This window comes from Neofelis nebulosa, chromosome 4 (assembly GCF_028018385.1).
Source record: "Neofelis nebulosa isolate mNeoNeb1 chromosome 4, mNeoNeb1.pri, whole genome shotgun sequence".
NCBI lineage: Eukaryota > Metazoa > Chordata > Mammalia > Carnivora > Felidae > Neofelis > Neofelis nebulosa.
This window is the reverse complement of record NC_080785.1, coordinates 99,409,190-99,426,564: the sequence shown is the minus strand read 5'-3', so window position 1 is coordinate 99,426,564 and position 17,375 is coordinate 99,409,190. Positions and strand designations below refer to the sequence as shown.

The 17,375-nt window shown below is 42.2% G+C and overlaps 1 protein-coding gene across 7 annotated transcripts in view; it reads right to left on the bottom strand.

Annotated features, from left to right (window-relative positions):
- BLVRA (biliverdin reductase A) overlaps positions 1 to 17,375 on the bottom strand; it is a 59,568-nt gene that overhangs the window by 19,125 nt on the left and 23,068 nt on the right. For 5 of the 7 annotated variants that reach the window (XM_058725509.1, XM_058725505.1, XM_058725510.1 and 2 more), the window contains 3 exons: positions 12,834 to 12,955; positions 10,757 to 10,876; positions 8,686 to 8,783 (listed from right to left, as the gene is read on the bottom strand). In XM_058725509.1, coding sequence (XP_058581492.1) covers positions 8,686 to 8,783; positions 10,757 to 10,876; positions 12,834 to 12,955 — 340 coding nt within the window. Of the gene's footprint in view, positions 1 to 8,685; positions 8,784 to 10,756; positions 10,877 to 12,833; positions 12,956 to 13,635; positions 13,738 to 17,375 lie in introns of those variants that run through there. The other 2 variants (XM_058725504.1, XM_058725508.1) reach the window with 2 other exon arrangements.

Genomic DNA, 17,375 nt, shown 5'->3' with positions numbered 1-17,375 from the left:
CTGTTATCATAACTTACCACTGCTGATGTTACTTTTGATCAACTAGCTAAGGTAGTGTTTGGTTTCTCCAGTGTAAAGTGTACTCTTTTCCCCTCCTTTCTATATTTACACTTTGGAAGGAAGTCACTATGTGCAGGATATTACCTTTCTGAGAAAATTTAGCCTGTTATTTTGTAGCATGTTCCACATTCTAGTTTGCTTGATTTTTTACAGTGCCATTTAATTTGCTCCTTTATCCTTGCATGTCCTGTAAGTCTCAATTATATGATTGACACTGTGTACATCACATCAGATGGTATGTATCATCAGACTGACCCATATCAGCAATCATTCGGTTAGGATGAAAACAACAGAGCTCTTCATTGTAAAGGCACATTTTTTTTTTCTTTCCTTTGCAGTTAGCAAGAAATCTATGGTGTATGCTTTGGTGTCTTGTTCTTTGTCCATGGATATCTGTGCTATAAGAAAATAATATACAAAGGTGATGGCCTCAAAGCTCCTCTTACTCACAGCAGTAATTCTCTATCTCCTCATTCAAACACCTCCTGAAGGTCTACTCAGTTCTAGGCACTGCTTAGCTGCTGTGGCGATGGGCTCTGTCCTTCAGCAGCACATCCCAGTGCTACAGAGTGCTACAAGAGTTTCAATAAAGTCTGACCAGTCTACACTGGTGATAAGCACAAGGTGCTTTCTTTGGTGATTTTCATGCAACTGTTCATGATACTTTGCTCATATATTAAAGCTTTTCAATAGCAAATGTTGAAACAAAGAGTTTTTAATTTAAACTTCATGTAACTAGGTCCCTTAATCATTAAACATTATAGTTAATTCTTGTTGCCTCCATAGAGGGACTTGTGCAGGTAATGTAAAAACAAAAATCTCTGGAAGGCAGTATGGCTTAGAGGAATGAATGTAGACTTCAGAGCTGGAAAGGACTAAATTCAAATCTCTATCTTCCAATTAGTAGTCCTGTTACTAGCTTTGTGATCTGGCACAAATTACTTAACTTCTCTGAGCCATGGATTCCTATACATAAGCTCCTATACATAAGAGAAAATACCTACCTCCAAGGGTTTCTAGAATTAAACAAAATAATATATGAAACACATAGTAGGGAGTTCCGGAAGATGGCGGCGTAGGAGGACGCTGGGCTCACCGCGCGTCCTGCTAATCACTTAGATTCCACCTACACCTGCCTAAAGAACCCAGAAAACCGCCAGAGGATTAGCAGAACGGAGTCTCCGGAGCCAAGCGCAGACGAGAGGCCCACGGAAGAGGGTAGGAAGGGCGGCGAGGCGGTGCGCGCTCCACGGACTGGCGGGAGGGAGCCGGGGCGGAGGGGCGGCTCGCCGGCCAAGCAGAGCCCCCGAGTCGGGCTGGCAAAAGCGGAGGGGCCGGACGGACTGTGTTCTGACAGCAAGCGCGACTTAGCGTCTGGGAGGTCATAAGTTAACAGCTCTGCTCAGAAAGCGGGAAGGCTGGAGGACAAAGGGAGGGAGAGCTGCTGAGCCCCCGGACGGACGGCAGAGCTCAGCTTGGCGGGGAACAAAGGCGCTCGCCAGCGCCATCTCCCCCGCCCATCCCCCAGCCAAAATCCCAAAGAGAACCAGTTCCTGCCAGGGAACTTGCTCGCTCCGCGCAAACACCCAACTCTGTGCTTCTGCGGAGCCAAACCTCCGGCAGCGGATCTGACTCCCTCCCGCTGCCACAGGGCCCCTCCTGAAGTGGATCACCTAAGGAGAAGCGAGCTAAGCCTGCCCCTCCCGCCCCCGTGCACCTTGCCTACCCACCCCAGCTAATACGCCAGATCCCCAGCACCACAAGCCTGGCAGTGTGCAAGTAGCCCAGACGGGCCACGCCACCCAACAGTGAATCCCGCCCCTAGGAGAGGGGAAGAGAAGGCACTCACCAGTCTGACTGTGGCCCCAGCGGTGGGCTGGGGGCAGACATCAGGTCTGACTGCGGCCCCACCCACCAACTCCAGTTATACACCACAGCACGGGGGAAGTGCCCTGCAGGTCCTCACCGCTCCAGGGACTATCCAAAATGACCAAACGGAAGAATTCCCCTCAGAAGAATCTCCAGGAAATAACAACAGCTAATGAACTGATCAAAAAGGATTTAAATAATATAACAGAAAGTGAATTTAGAATAATAGTCATAAAATTAATCGCTGGGCTTGAAAACAGTATACAGGACAGCAGAGAATCTCTTGCTACAGAGATCAAGGGACTAAGGAACAGTCACGAGGAGCTGAAAAACGCTTTAAACGAAATGCAAAACAAAATGGAAACCACCACGGCTCGGATTGAAGAGGCAGAGGAGAGAATAGGTGAACTAGAAGATAAAGTTATGGAGAAAGAGGAAGCTGAAAGAAAGAGAGATAAAAAAATCCAGGAGTATGAGGGGAAAATTAGAGAACTAAGTGATACACTAAAAAGAAATAATATACGCATAATTGGTATCCCAGAGGAGGAAGAGAGAGGGAAAGGTGCTGAAGGGGTACTTGAAGAAATTATAGCTGAAAACTTCCCTGAACTGGGGAAGGAAAAAGGCATTGAAATCCAAGAGGCACAGAGAACTCCCTTCAGACGTAACTTGAATCGATCTTCTGCACGACATATCATAGTGAAACTGGCAAAATACAAGGATAAAGAGAAAATTCTGAAAGCAGCAAGGGATAAATGTGCCCTCACATATAAAGGGAGACCTATAAGACTCGTGACTGATCTCTCCTTTGAAACTTGGCAGGCCAGAAAGGCTTGGCACGATATCTTCAGTGTGCTAAACAGAAAAAATATGCAGCCGAGAATCCTTTATCCAGCAAGTCTGTCATTTAGAATAGAAGGAGAGATAAAGGTCTTCCCAAATAAACAAAAACTGAAGGAATTTGTCACCACGAAACCAGCCCTACAAGAGATCCTAAGGGGGATCTTGTGAGACAAAGTACCAGAGACATCACTACAAGCATAAAACATACAGACATCACAATGACTCTAAACCCGTATCTTTCTATAATAACACTGAATGTAAATGGATTAAATGCGCCAACCAAAAGACATAGGGTATCAGAATGGATAAAAAAACAAGACCCATCTATTTGCTGTCTACAAGAGACTCATTTGAGATCTGAGGACACCTTTAGATTGAGAGTGAGGGGATGGAGAACTATTTATCATGCTACTGGAAGCCAAAAGAAAGCTGGAGTAGCCATACTTATATCAGACAAACTAGACTTTAAATTAAAGGCTGTAACAAGAGATGAAGAAGGGCATTATATAATAATTACAGGGTCTATCCATCAGGAAGAGCTAACAATTATAAATGTCTATGCGCCAAATACCGGAGCCCCCAGATATATAAAACAGTTACTCATAAACATAAGCAACCTTATTGATAAGAATGTGGTCATTGCAGGGGACTTTAACACCCCACTTACAGAAATGGATAGATCATCTAGACACACAGTCAATAAAGAAACAAGGGCCCTGAATGATACATTGGATCAGATGGACTTGACAGATATATTTAGAACTCTGCATCCCAAAGCAACAGAATATACTTTCTTCTCGAGTGCACATGGAACATTCTCCAAGATAGATCATATACTGGGTCACAAAACAGCCCTTCATAAGTTTACAAGAATTGAAATTATACCATGCATACTTTCAGACCACAATGCTATGAAGCTTGAAATCAACCACAGGAAAAAGTCTGGAAAACCTCCAAAAGCATGGAGGTTAAAGAACACCCTACTAACGAATGAGTGGGTCAACCAGGCAATTAGAGAAGAAATTAAAAAATATATGGAAACAAACGAAAACGAAAATACAACAATCCAAACTCTTTGGGACGCAGCGAAGGCAGTCCTGAGAGGAAAATACATTGCAATCCAGGCCTATCTCAAGAAACAAGAAAAATCCCAAATACAAAATCTAACAGCACACCTAAAGGAAATAGAAGCAGAACAGCAAAGACAGCCTAAACCCAGCAGAAGAAGAGAAATCATAAAGATCAGAGCAGAAATAAACAATATAGAATCTAAAAAAACTGTAGAGCAGATCAACGAAACCAAGAGTTGGTTTTTTGAAAAAATAAACAAAATTGACAAACCTCTAGCCAGGCTTCTCAAAAAGAAAAGGGAGATGACCCAAATAGATAAAATCATGAATGAAAATGGAATTATTACAACCAATCCCTCAGAGATACAAACAATTATCAGGGAATACTATGAAAAATTATATGCCAACAAATTGGACAACCTTGAAGAAATGGACAAATTCCTAAACACCCACACTCTTCCAAAACTCAATCAGGAGGAAATAGAAAGCTTGAACAGACCCATAACCAGTGAAGAAATTGAATCGGTTATCAAAAATCTCCCAACAAATAAGAGTCCAGGACCAGATGGCTTCCCAGGGGAGTTCTACCAGACGTTTAAAGCAGAGATAATACCTATCCTTCTCAAGCTATTCCAAGAAATAGAAAGGGAAGGAAAACTTCCAGACTCATTCTATGAAGCCAGTATTACTTTGATTCCTAAACCAGACAGAGACCCAGTAAAAAAAGAGAACTACAGGCCAATATCCCTGATGAATATGGATGCAAAAATTCTCAATAAGATACTAGCAAATCGAATTCAACAGCATATAAAAAGAATTATTCACCATGATCAAGTGGGATTCATTCCTGGGATGCAGGGCTGGTTCAACATTCGCAAATCGATCAACGTGATACATCACATTAACAAAAAAAAAGAGAAGAACCATATGATCCTGTCAATCGATGCAGAAAAGGCCTTTGACAAAATCCAGCACCCTTTCTTAATAAAAACCCTTGAGAAAGTCGGGATAGAAGGAACATACTTAAAGATCATAAAAGCCATTTATGAAAAGCCCACAGCTAACATCATCCTCAATGGGGAAAAACTGAGAGCTTTTTCCCTGAGATCAGGAACACGACAGGGATGCCCACTCTCACCGCTGTTGTTTAACACAGTGTTGGAAGTTCTAGCATCAGCAATCAGACAACAAAAGGAAATCAAAGGCATCAAAATTGGCAAGGATGAAGTCAAGCTTTCGCTTTTTGCAGATGACATGATATTATACATGGAAAATCCGATAGACTCCACCAAAAGTCTGCTAGAACTGATACATGAATTCAGCAAAGTTGCAGGATACAAAATCAATGTACAGAAATCAGTTGCATTCTTATACACTAACAATGAAGCAACAGAAAGACAAATAAAGAAACTGATCCCATTCACAATTGCACGAAGAAGCATAAAATACCTAGGAATAAATCTAACCAAAGATGTAAAAGATCTGTATGCTGAAAACTATAGAAAGCTTATGCAGGTAATTGAAGAAGATATAAAGAAATGGAAAGACATTCCCTGCTCATGGATTGGAAGAATAAATATTGTCAAAATGTCAATACTACCCAAAGCTATCTACACATTCAATGCAATCCCAATCAAAATTGCACCAGCATTCTTCTTGAAACTAGAACAAGCAATCCTAAAATTCATATGGAACCACAAAAGGCCCCGAATAGCCAAAGTAATTTTGAAGAAGAAGACCAAAGCAGGAGGCATCACAATCCCAGACTTTAGCCTCTACTACAAAGCTGTCATCATCAAGACAGCATGGTATTGGCATAAAAACAGACACATAGACCAATGGAATCGAATAGAAACCCCAGAACTAGACCCACAAACGTATGGCCAACTCATTTTTGACAAAGCAGGAAAGAACATCCAATGGAAAAAAGACAGTCTCTTTAACAAATGGTGCTGGGAGAACTGGACAGCAACATGCAGAAGGTTGAAACTAGACCACTTTCTCACACCATTCACAAAAATAAACTCAAAATGGATAAAGGACCTGAATGTGAGACAGGAAACCATCAAAACCTTAGAGGAGAAAGCAGGAAAAGACCTCTCTGACCTCAGCCGTAGCAATCTCTTACTCGGCACATCCCCAAAGGCAAGGGAATTAAAAGCAAAAGTGAATTACTGGGACCTTATGAAGATAAAAAGCTTCTGCACAGCAAAGGAAACAACCAACAAAACTAAAAGGCAACCAACGGAATGGGAAAAGATATTTGCAAATGACACATCGGACAAAGGGCTAGTATCCAAAATCTATAAAGAGCTCATCAAACTCCACACCCGAAAAACAAATAACCCAGTGAAGAAATGGGCAGAAAACATGAATAGACACTTCTCTAAAGAAGACATCCGGATGGCCAACAGGCACATGAAAAGATGTTCAACGTCGCTCCTCATCAGGGAAATACAAATCAAAACCACACTCAGATACCACCTCACGCCAGTCAGAGTGGCCAAAATGAAGAAATCAGGAGACTATAGATGCTGGAGAGGATGTGGAGAGACGGGAACCCTCTTGCACTGTTGGTGGGAATGCAAATTGGTGCAGCCGCTCTGGAAAGCAGTGTGGAGGTTCCTCAGAAAATTAAAAATAGACCTACCCTATGACCCAGCAATAGCACTGCTAGGAATTTATCCAAGGGATACAGGAGTACTGATGCATAGGGGCACTTGTACCCCAATGTTTATAGCAGCACTCTCAACAATAGCCAAATTATGGAAAGAGCCTAAATGTCCATCAACTGATGAATGGATAAAGAAATTGTGGTTTATATACACAATGGAATACTACGTGGCAATGAGAAAAAATGAAATATGGCCTTTTGTAGCAACGTGGATGGAACTGGAGAGTGTGATGCTAAGTGAAATAAGCCATACAGAGAAAGACAGATACCATATGGTTTCACTCTTATGTGGATCCTGAGAAACGTAACAGAAACCCATGGGGGAGGGGAAGGGAAAAAAAAAAAAAAAAAAGAGGTTAGAGTGGGAGAGAGCCAAAGCATAAGAGACTGTTAAAAACTGAGAACAAACTGAGGGTTGATGGGGGGTGGGAGGGAGGGCAGGGTGGGTGATGGGTATTGAGGAGGGCACCTTTTGGGATGAGCACTGGGTGTTGTATGGAAACCAATTTGACAGTAAATTTCATATATTAAAAAATAAATAAATAAAAAATAAATTAAAAAAAAAAAAAAAAAAAAAAAAAAAAAAAAAAAAGAAACACATAGTAGAGTTCCCAAGTTCCTAACATGTAGGAGATATTTGATAAATACTCCTCTTGAGAAACAACACAAACTAGAAAAGTATGCACATAATTGCAAATGACATATCAGATAAAGGGTTAGTATCCAAAATCTGTAAGAACTTATCAAACTCAACACCCAAAAAGTGAATAATCCAGTGAAGAAATGGGCAAAAGACATGAATAGACACTTCTCCAAAGAAGACATCCAGATGGCTAAGAGACACATGAAAAGATGCTCAACATCACTCACCATCAGGGAAATACAAATCAAAACCACAATGAGATACCACCTCACGCCTGTCAGAATGGCTAAAATTAACAACTCAGGCAATGACAGAGTTGGCAAGGATACAGAGAAAAGAGGATCTCTTTTGTACTGCTGGTGGGAATGCAAACTGGTGCAGCCACTCTGGAAAACAGTATGGAGGTTCCTCAAAAAACTAAAAATAGAAGTACCCTACACTCAGCAATTGCACTACTAGGTATTTATCCCAGGGTTACAGGTGTACTATTTCGAAGGGACACATGCACCCCAATGTTTATAGCAGCACTAGCAAAAAGAATGAAATCTTGCCATTTGCAAGTACACAGATGGAACTGGAAGGTATTATGCTAAACGAAATTAGTCAGAGAAAGACAAATATCATATGACTTCACTCATATGAGGACTTTACGATACAAAACAGATGAACATAAGGAAAGGGAAGCAAAAAGAATATAAAAACAGGGAGGGGGACAAAACATAAGAGACTCGTAAATACAGAGAATAAACAGAGGGTTGCTGGAGGGGTTGTGGGAGGGGGGATGGGCTAAATGGGTAAGGGGCATTAAGGAGTCTACTCCTGAAATCATTGTTGCACTATATGCTAACTTAGATGTAAATTAAACAATAAATTAATTAATTAAAAAATAAAAAAAATAGGGACACCTGGGTAGCTCAGTCAGTTAAGCGTCTGACTTCGGCTCAGATCATGATCTCACTGCTCACGGGTTCAAGCCCCACCTTAGGCTCTGTGCTGACAGCTTGGAGCCTGGAGCCTTCTTCGAATTCTATGTCCCCCTCTCTCTCTGCCTCTCCCAAAATCACACTCTGTTTCTTTCTCTCTCTCTCTCTCAAAAATAAATAAGCATTAAAAAAATTTTTTTTGAATAAAAAATTTTAAAAAGTATGCATATAAGACTTGGGCATGCATTACTCTGACTTGGGCATTTTTCTACTAGCAATGTTTCATATGAATAACACCAAAATAATATCATGGCACTGGCACAGGGCAAAGCTAATTCATGCTTTTCATTAGAGTAAAAGACTCTGATAAGTCTCTAACAAAAATGGGCAAATTCCCACGCATCCCTCCGCCCTGCTGGCCCTCCACACGTGCTCCTTATGCATGCCTACAATTTTGGGGATGAGTAGGGGGTTGGGAGCCCACAGGACCAGTAACATATCTGACATAGGGTTAAGTTTTAAAGGCATAAAGATGGTACCAAAGACATTTTACAGGCAGAAACTCTAAAAGAGGGTCTGTGCTCCAGACAGAACATACATCACCTTTCTGCTCAGCCAGCTTCCACAGGTCCTGAGCTGCTTCCCAAGACAGTGTCATTGGATATTCCACAAGGACATGCTTACCAGCATTAAGGAACTGCCTTTGGAAAAAAGAGAGAAAAAATATATTCAAGTTAAGCTTCACTAAAATGCCCTGCATAACAGAGAATGGAATGTTATAAATACACATAAATCTCCAAGTTATGTAGGACTACGGATGAGAATCAGTGAGAACTGGGGCCAGAGGATAAGGAGGGCGAATTGTACTTCCTATTATTTTCTAATGCGCTAGAGGAGAATGACTTTCCAGGTATGTGTTAATTTGAACATGCATCCATTCAACTACTCATGTATTCAACTAGGCACTATTTATCAGCTACTCTGGAGGAGAAATAAAAGACATTAATATGAAAATTGTCTATTACCACATGATAGCTATAAATAAAGACTACCAAACCCATGAACCCATGACAGCAGCTCTGCCTGAGGCAGTTTGAGAAGATTTCAGTAACTACATCTGAATTGGGTCTTGAAATAGGAGGCATTTTCCAGGTGCAACATGCAAGATGAGGGAATTTCACTTTGGGCAGCATATGCAGAGGCGTGGATATTTATGGGAAATTTGTCCATCTGGATAATAGTATGAATTTCGGCATGGCAGGGAAGTGGACTCAGGGACGAGAGGGAAACAAAATCATGAAAGTAGCTGAGAGTCTGACTGTGAAGAACCCAGAATGCTACACTCAGAAGTTTGGATTTTATTTTCTAGATACTCTTAAGGTACAAACATTTATAAGATGAAAATTACACAATTACCTTTTTAAGGAAATACATTCTGGTGCCAAAGTGGGTTAAAGGGAACCAAGGAAAGGTGTTTCTTTCCACACTAGAGTTGGAGTGACAATGAGGGAGCAGCTTACTCCTGGGGAATAGCACGGTGGCAGCTTCAATTTAATGTAAGGACCTACGAGGGCAGTGAGATTCAGGGAGGTGACTGGTACTGCCTTGTTAGCCGCCAGATCCTGTGTGGGGCTCCTCCTTCCAGGGTCAGTACCACCCAATGCTTGAAGGGCTCTAAGCTTTGCATTTGAAGCTGGGGCAGAGGAACATGTCACCTCCCTTGCTCTATGATATCGATGCCACCACTACTTCTTTCCTCACCTCTTGGCAAAAATACTTCATATTAAAGGAACTCCTGGAGATACTTAACAATATTAAAAGCACAAGAAAGGATTACAACAATCTGCCAAGGCACAGAATAGATGCTGGCTCCACATCCTACCATGAGAAGAAACCAACACTATTCAAACTACTGTCAGTTTTTTACAAAGAAAACTCTTTAATTCTTTGTTTCTATTGTTTTAAATTACAGTGTACTAAATAAATTTTAGTTTTACATAATTTTCATTTTCTTATATTTTTATAACCAATAGTAAGAGTTTTTAGGATTTTGACAATTTTTTTTTTTTTTTTTAATTTTTTTTTCAACGTTTTTTATTTATTTTTGGGACAGAGAGAGACAGAGCATGAACGGGGGAGGGGCAGAGAGAGAGGGAGACACAGAATCCGAAACAGGCTCCAGGCTCTGAGCCATCAGCCCAGAGCCTGACGCAGGGCTCGAACTCACGGACCGTGAGATCGTGACCTGGCTGAAGTCGGCCGCTTAACCGACTGCGCCACCCAGGCGCCCCGATTTTGACAATTTTTAAAGGTAATGGCCCCACTGTAATTTTTCCCTCTTAAAAAAAAATTTTTTTTTTTTTTTAACATTTATTCATCTTCAAGAGACAGAGACAGAGTGCGAGTGGGGAAGGGGCAGAGAGAAAGGGAAACACAGAATCCGAAGCAGGCTCCAGGCTCTGAGCTGTCAGCGCAGAGCCTGACACGGGGCTCGAGCCCACCAACCACGAGATCATGACCTGAGCTGAAGTTGGACGCTTACCCAACTGAGCCACACAGGTGCCCCTTTTCCCTTTGATTATTAAAACTTCTTTGCAAGATTTCAGCTTTCCCAGTCATTTTTATACTCCTGCACTACTGTGCAAGGCAAGGAATACCTACATTGAAAACCCACCTGATATAGTCCTCATGGCTGGAGCTCTCACTGCAGATATAAGCAACCTCTACCTCTGGGCTGGAAAGAGCATTTTCCAAAGAAATCTGCTGGACTTCATCAATGTTCCCGAGCTCTCGTCTAGTTAAGAATAACAGAAATGCAACTCAAAAGTACACAGAATATCAAATAAATAAATGACCACATATATACATATATATATATATATATATATGTTATATTTATATTTATATTTGTATTTATTTGAATTTATCCTTCTCTTCTCCTCCCAACAATGTCCTGATAATTAGCTTTTGGGCTTTTGGATATAAAGAAATTAATTTCCTCTGTCCCATTTCCAGGACAGTTTCCAACATGGAGTGAGAAAAACAGCCTCAGGGTTTAAGTCAAGAGATCTGGCACTGAGTGCCAACACTACTGCTAACAGCCTACATGACATGGCGGTCTTTGAATTATTCCATCTCTAAAATAAAAACAACTGATCTCCTTTTATCTCATGAGAAGTGGTCTCTATGATCACAGCCAGCTCCAAGCATTTGGCCAAACACTGACTATACCAGACTTCATTCACAGTCTAAAAGAGGAAGGAAGGCACACATGCATAAATGTAGCACCATCACAACATTAATACGAGAAATGTTGTGTTGGGGGTATAGGTGGGTAATTCAAGGAAGGCAGGGAATATCCACTTTAAGGTTTCAGAGTAGGCTTCCAGGGGAGATGCTACAACACAGCGGGTAGGTCATGAAGAATGGAGAACAGTGTGAGAATGGCAGGACTGTAAAGCAGGCCATCTTCCCTCCTGACTTGGGTAGCTTAGGAGTTTCAACTGTATCAGTCACAGCAGCCAGCTAGCAGGGGACTGGGGCTTATGGGACAAAGAAAGGCCCTGCTTCAGCCTTGAGCCCAAGTGTTGTGTTCAACCTAGCTTCAGGCAGGGGTGCAATGGGAGTTACAGTGCTAATAATAATTTTGATCTCCCATTTGTGTGCAACTCCCTTAGAATCTTACTGAGAGGAGAAGACTGCCCAAGGGCAGACTCCTAGCACTTCTGGGTCTCTCTACTGTCCCCAAACCCACTTTATATCCTTAAGGGAAAAGCCAGGTTTGAGACAGGTCAACTGGAGGAAAGTAGGTCCCATGAATTAAGATATGGAAAAAACATCTGCAGGGACCATCACAGGAGTTAAAACATGCTTTGTGCCACTATTTGATTTCTCTAAAGCGCTAGAAAGCAGAGACGTGTCTAAGTTACATGCCACCCCCTCTCCTTAGCCAAGAAAGTGCCTACATCTTGTTCACTCATAAATTAACACTCCTAAATGATGTTATATGGTGTTAGTTCAGTGAATGGTGTGTATGCGAAGTGGTAAGTGGTGAAGGAAGGTGCTGAGCACCTTCCCTATGGGTCAGGGAAGAAGAAACATGGTAGGAAGTCTGGTTTTGATTGAGTTATAGGAGATAAACGAAACCTTAAAGAAAAGTAAGGCTCAAAATTATCAAAAGGAAATTAACACATGTTGCTTAGATGAAGGGCTTTGGAATCAAATAGACATGCATGCAAATCCAGGTCTTAGACTTTCCAGCTGTGTGTCCATAGTCAAATTATTTAACCCCTCTGTGGCTCAGTTTCTGTATCTGTAAAGTAGGGTTGATAATGGTATTTATGTCAAATAGCTGAAAAGGCTTATAAAACCCAGGGCCACTACATAGATGGCCATCATAACTGACATAATGATTAACTGGTACACACCTAATGCCTTCTTTTAGCCAATCCACATGTGTTCACTGTGACCCTTCTGTAACTATTAGGCACTGCTCTCATCTTCTCTGCCTTTGTCTTCACAGTCCCATCAAGGCTGACTCGCCTTACACCCCAGCCGCAGGCCCAGCACTCCAGACCCCAAAGCCATCCAAACTTGAGATCCTGTGGGGCTGACCCTGAGCACAGTTCTCTGGAATGACCCCAGAGCTGGCTTTCTCTCTCCTGGGTCTGGAGAGTCTCTATGTCCCAAGCCCTAATCCATTCTCACTGGTCTTCCCATGAATTACAAGGCACAAGACAAATGCCAGCCACCTGGACACGAAGCCAATCAGGTTCAGGAACGCCGAGGAAGCATGTGGATTCCGCAAGTCCCTGATCCGCACTGAGCCAGCTCTGCCAACGCCAACCACCACCACTCCAAACTTTCTCTCAGGCTGAAAAACACGGGACCACGGTAGGATTTAAAAACAGTCCATGCATCTAGCAGAGAACAGCAAAACAAAGACCTGTGTGACCAGGACCAGTCAGAGTCCAGACAAGGAAGGAAAGGAGCCAACCCAGAACCAAAAGTTGCAGCATACAAGGGGCAAATAGGACACTCCCTGAAATGAGAGCTCGGAGAGAAGTCAGCTCCACCCAAGATATATTTCTACAGGAGGGGCGCCTGGGTGGCGCAGTCGGTTAAGCGTCCGACTTCAGCCAGGTCACGATCTCGCGGTCCGTGAGTTCGAGCCCCGCGTCAGGTTCTGGGCTGACGGCTCGGAGCCTGGAGCCTGTTTCCGATTCTGTGTCTCCCTCTCTCTCTGCCCCTCCCCCGTTCATGCTCTGTCTCTCTCTGTCCCAAAAATAAAAAAAAAATAAAAAAAATAAAAAAAGATATATTTCTACAGGAGCTCAAGTGTATCATCCATGGAGAAGGCTCCTCACATCTGGTTCTCCACTTTGCCACCCTTCCAAAGATAAGAGATTTTCCTCGTTAAGCTGTACCTCTGTACTCCCTGAATCCTTCCTCCAGTGGACATACAAATCTGATACAGGTGGGACTCATTCCGAGGCCACAAGTACTTAGTGAGATGCTGGCACACAGAACACAGGGAAAACCATGAGCAGTCACCTTGTTCAGATTCCACATTGGCTGTCTGCATTCCAACCAACTTCACTCCCACGGTACTGTGGTAGCTTACCTATTACTCAGGTATACTGCTGGGTGCTGTACGCAAATAGTATCAGAATGAAAAAATCAAGTCAGTTCTTTAAAGGTATAGAGCCACTTAATATAATCCAAACTGATAAAAAATTATCTACACATCCCTTACACCCAGTTCTTCTTGGATGGCTCTCAGCATAGAAATGGGAACATCACCTAGGACTCACCTGTCACCTGAGATATCTGGTATCACCATTTCCCACTAATTCTGCCCCTTCCTGTGTAAACTGCTCTAGTGTTGACCCAGGATTTCTTTGTCTCCACCTGATGCCACACTAAATCACCAACTGCTCTCACTCCTAATCTCACCCTTTCCATGTCTCATCAACAGGCCTGCCAGAGCAGTTGCTTAAGATAAAAACTAAGTCCCTCCCCTGATTAAAGCCTCCATTTTCCTGTTATTGACTGACTGTGTCCTCCTAAAACTCATATGTTGAAATCCTAACCCCCAATATAACGGTATTAGGAAGTAGGGACTTTGGGAGGTAATTAGGATTAGATGAGTGCATAAGGTAGGAGCCCTCATGAATGGGATTAGTGCCCTTATGAGTCACAAAAGACCTTGCTTCCTCGCCCTGCTCTCTGCCCAGGTGTCAGCAATCTGCAATCCAGAAGAGCACCCTTACCAGAACCCCACCACACAGCCTGATCTTGGACTTCTAGCCCCCGAACTGTAAGAAATAGACTTCTGTTGTTTATAAGCCATCTGGTCTGTGGTACTTTCTCTGCTTTATCATAGCAGCCTAAACTGAGACACCAGCTAGAGAGAGAAAAATACCAAAGCCCAAGTTCTTTAAAAAAGAAAAGAATCCTCAATCATTATGCTGTACATCTGATACTAATGTATTATTATGTGTCAATTATATCTCAACAAAAAAATACTTTAACATAAAAAAAAAAACCCTCTGCCCCTTGGTGTTCATGGAACAAAAACATGGGAAGTTTTTCATTCTCTACTCCAACCCCTCACCCAAGGTATATTTCCCTCACTCTCCATCTCAGTAATGCTACCACCATCTACTAGGTTGCTCAGGTCCTTAAACTTGGGAGTTATCCTGGCCTTTTTTCTCTGCCCCACATTCCATACCCAATTCACCCATAAGTGGCCAAGATCCGTCCATAAGCCTTCTATCTACTTCTGTCCATCTTCATTGCTACCCCCTAATCCAAGCTACCATCTCATCCTTTGGACTGTTCCCATAGCTTTTATAACTGCTTTACTTCTTGCCCTGTTCTATTCTTTTTATTTTTTTTTTTAACGTTTATTTATTGTTGAGACAGAGAGAGACAGAGCATGAACGGGGGAGGGTCAGAGAGAGAGAGAGAGACACAGAATCGGAAGCAGGCTCCAGGCTCTGAGCCATCAGCCCAGAGCCCGACGCGGGGCTCAAACTCATGGACCGCGAGATCGTGACCTGAGCCGAAGTCGGACGCTTAACCGACTGAGCCACCCAGGCGCCCCTGTTCTATTCTTCATATAGCAGCAAGAATCTTTAGACTAAATATAATCAGATGATGTTATCCCCTCCTTGTCCCCCAGCTTACAATTCTCCAGAGGCTATCTATTATACGCAGAATAAAACCCAAACCATTTGCTGTGGTCTACAAAGGCCTTCATGACCTGTCCCCTGCCTCTCTCAGCTCATCACCTAGCACCCTCCCTCTGGTCATACTGGCTTTCTTCCTGCTCTTTTAACATGTCATGGTCATCTGCACCTCAGGGCCTTTGCATATATGGTTTACTCCAAAAAGTGTGAGGCTCTGGGGATATATCTTAGACAAACCCTGCTCTTAAATTTCAAAGAAGGAAGAGAGCAAATAAATCAACACATGAATAAATGTCAAGAGATAGTGAGCATTACCAGGATAGATGAAGTAGGGTAAAAGGAATAGAAAGGAAAAGATGGGGTGGGGATGCAGGGAGGGGGGGTCTCATTTTTGATAGGGTGGTAAGGGAAGGCCTCTCTGAGGAGGCAGCTTTGAACAAAGACCTGAATGAACTGAGGTGAGTCACACTGTTATCTGGGGGTATATGGGACAGAGGAAGGTATTCTTTCAAAGGCTTCAAGGGGGGCAGATGCCTGCAGGGCTTGGAAATAATGGATATAATCATAAAACATGAAACAATATAAGTCTTGTAATTAAATATGAAAGTCTTACAAAGACTTCCTTACCAAACAATTGAGGTGTTCCAAACCTGGATCCAGTCTACTTCTCCTGGTCACCTCTCCCACTGTGTATTTTTAGACTTCTGACTTCCTAAACAAGTGAAAGTATGTAAAACTTTGTATGTTTGGTATCTTTTTAAAAAATGCTTATTTACTGGGTACCTGGGTGGCTCAATTGGTTAAGTGTCTGACTTCAGCTCAGGTCATGATCTTGCAGTCCATGAGTTTAAGCCCCTTGTCGGGCTCTGTGCTGACAGCTCAGAGCCTGAGCCTGCTTCAGATTCTGTGTCTCCCTCTCTCTCTCTGCCCCTTCCCTGCTTGTGCTCTGTCTCTCTTTCTCTCCCATAAATAAACATTAAAAAAAAATTTTTTAATGCTTATTTGAGAGACAGAAATAGAGAGAGAATGCATGAGCGAGGGAGGGGCAGAGACAGAGAGGGAGAGAGAATCCCAGGTAGTTTCCATGCTGACAGTGTGGAGCCTAATGCAGGGCTCAATCTCACAAAAATCTCAAATCTCAAGTCTCTAGAGCCAAAATCAAGAGTTGGATGCTTAACCAACTGAGCCACCCAGGCACCACTGTTTGCTACCTTTAAGTCTTTGCAAATCCTTTGTCCCTTGAGCTCCTCCCTACTCCCCACCAGGACACCTTCAAAACTTTCAGGACCCAAGGATCTTACGAAGCCCTTTTTGATGCTATCAGTTAGATTTTTTTGTATCTAATACAATTCACCCATTTTAGTGTACATTTCCATGAGTTTTGACCAACATACATATTACTACCACAAGTAAAGATATAGAATAATTCTATCAGCCTCCTCCATAATTACCTATGTCCTTTGTAAAAGTCAAATCCAACTCCCACTCCAGGCAACCATTGATTGGCTTACTGTGTCAACAGTTTTGCCTTTTCCAGAAAGTCATATAAATGAAGTCATACAGTATATAGTCTTTTGAGTTTGGCTTCAACTTAGAACAATGCATTTTTCATCTATGTTTTTACATGTTGCAGTAATTTCTTTCTTTTTATTACTAAGTAGTAGTAGTCCATTGTATACATATCCTGGTTTGTTTATCCATTTAGCAAAGGAAGAACATTTCTGATGCTCCAAGCTCGAATGAATTCATAATTCATTCTTTTATGAATAAAACCACTATAGTCAATCATGGACTAGTTTTTGTATAAACACAGTTCTTATTTAACATGGGTAAATACCTAGGTATAAGAGTGCTGGGTCATATGTTAAGTCATATGTTTGTGAATTATGTTAAGTCATACATATGTTATGTCTGCTGGGTCACATGTTAAGTATGGGTTTAATTTTATGAGAAATTGTGAAACTATTTACTGAAGTGAACCTTGGCAAAGCTATATGTACTGTTCTGCATTCTCACCACCAATGTCTGAGTTCTACATTCTTACCAACACCTGGTACCATCAGGTTTTTCTCCTCTTCTTCATTTTAGCCAGTATAATTG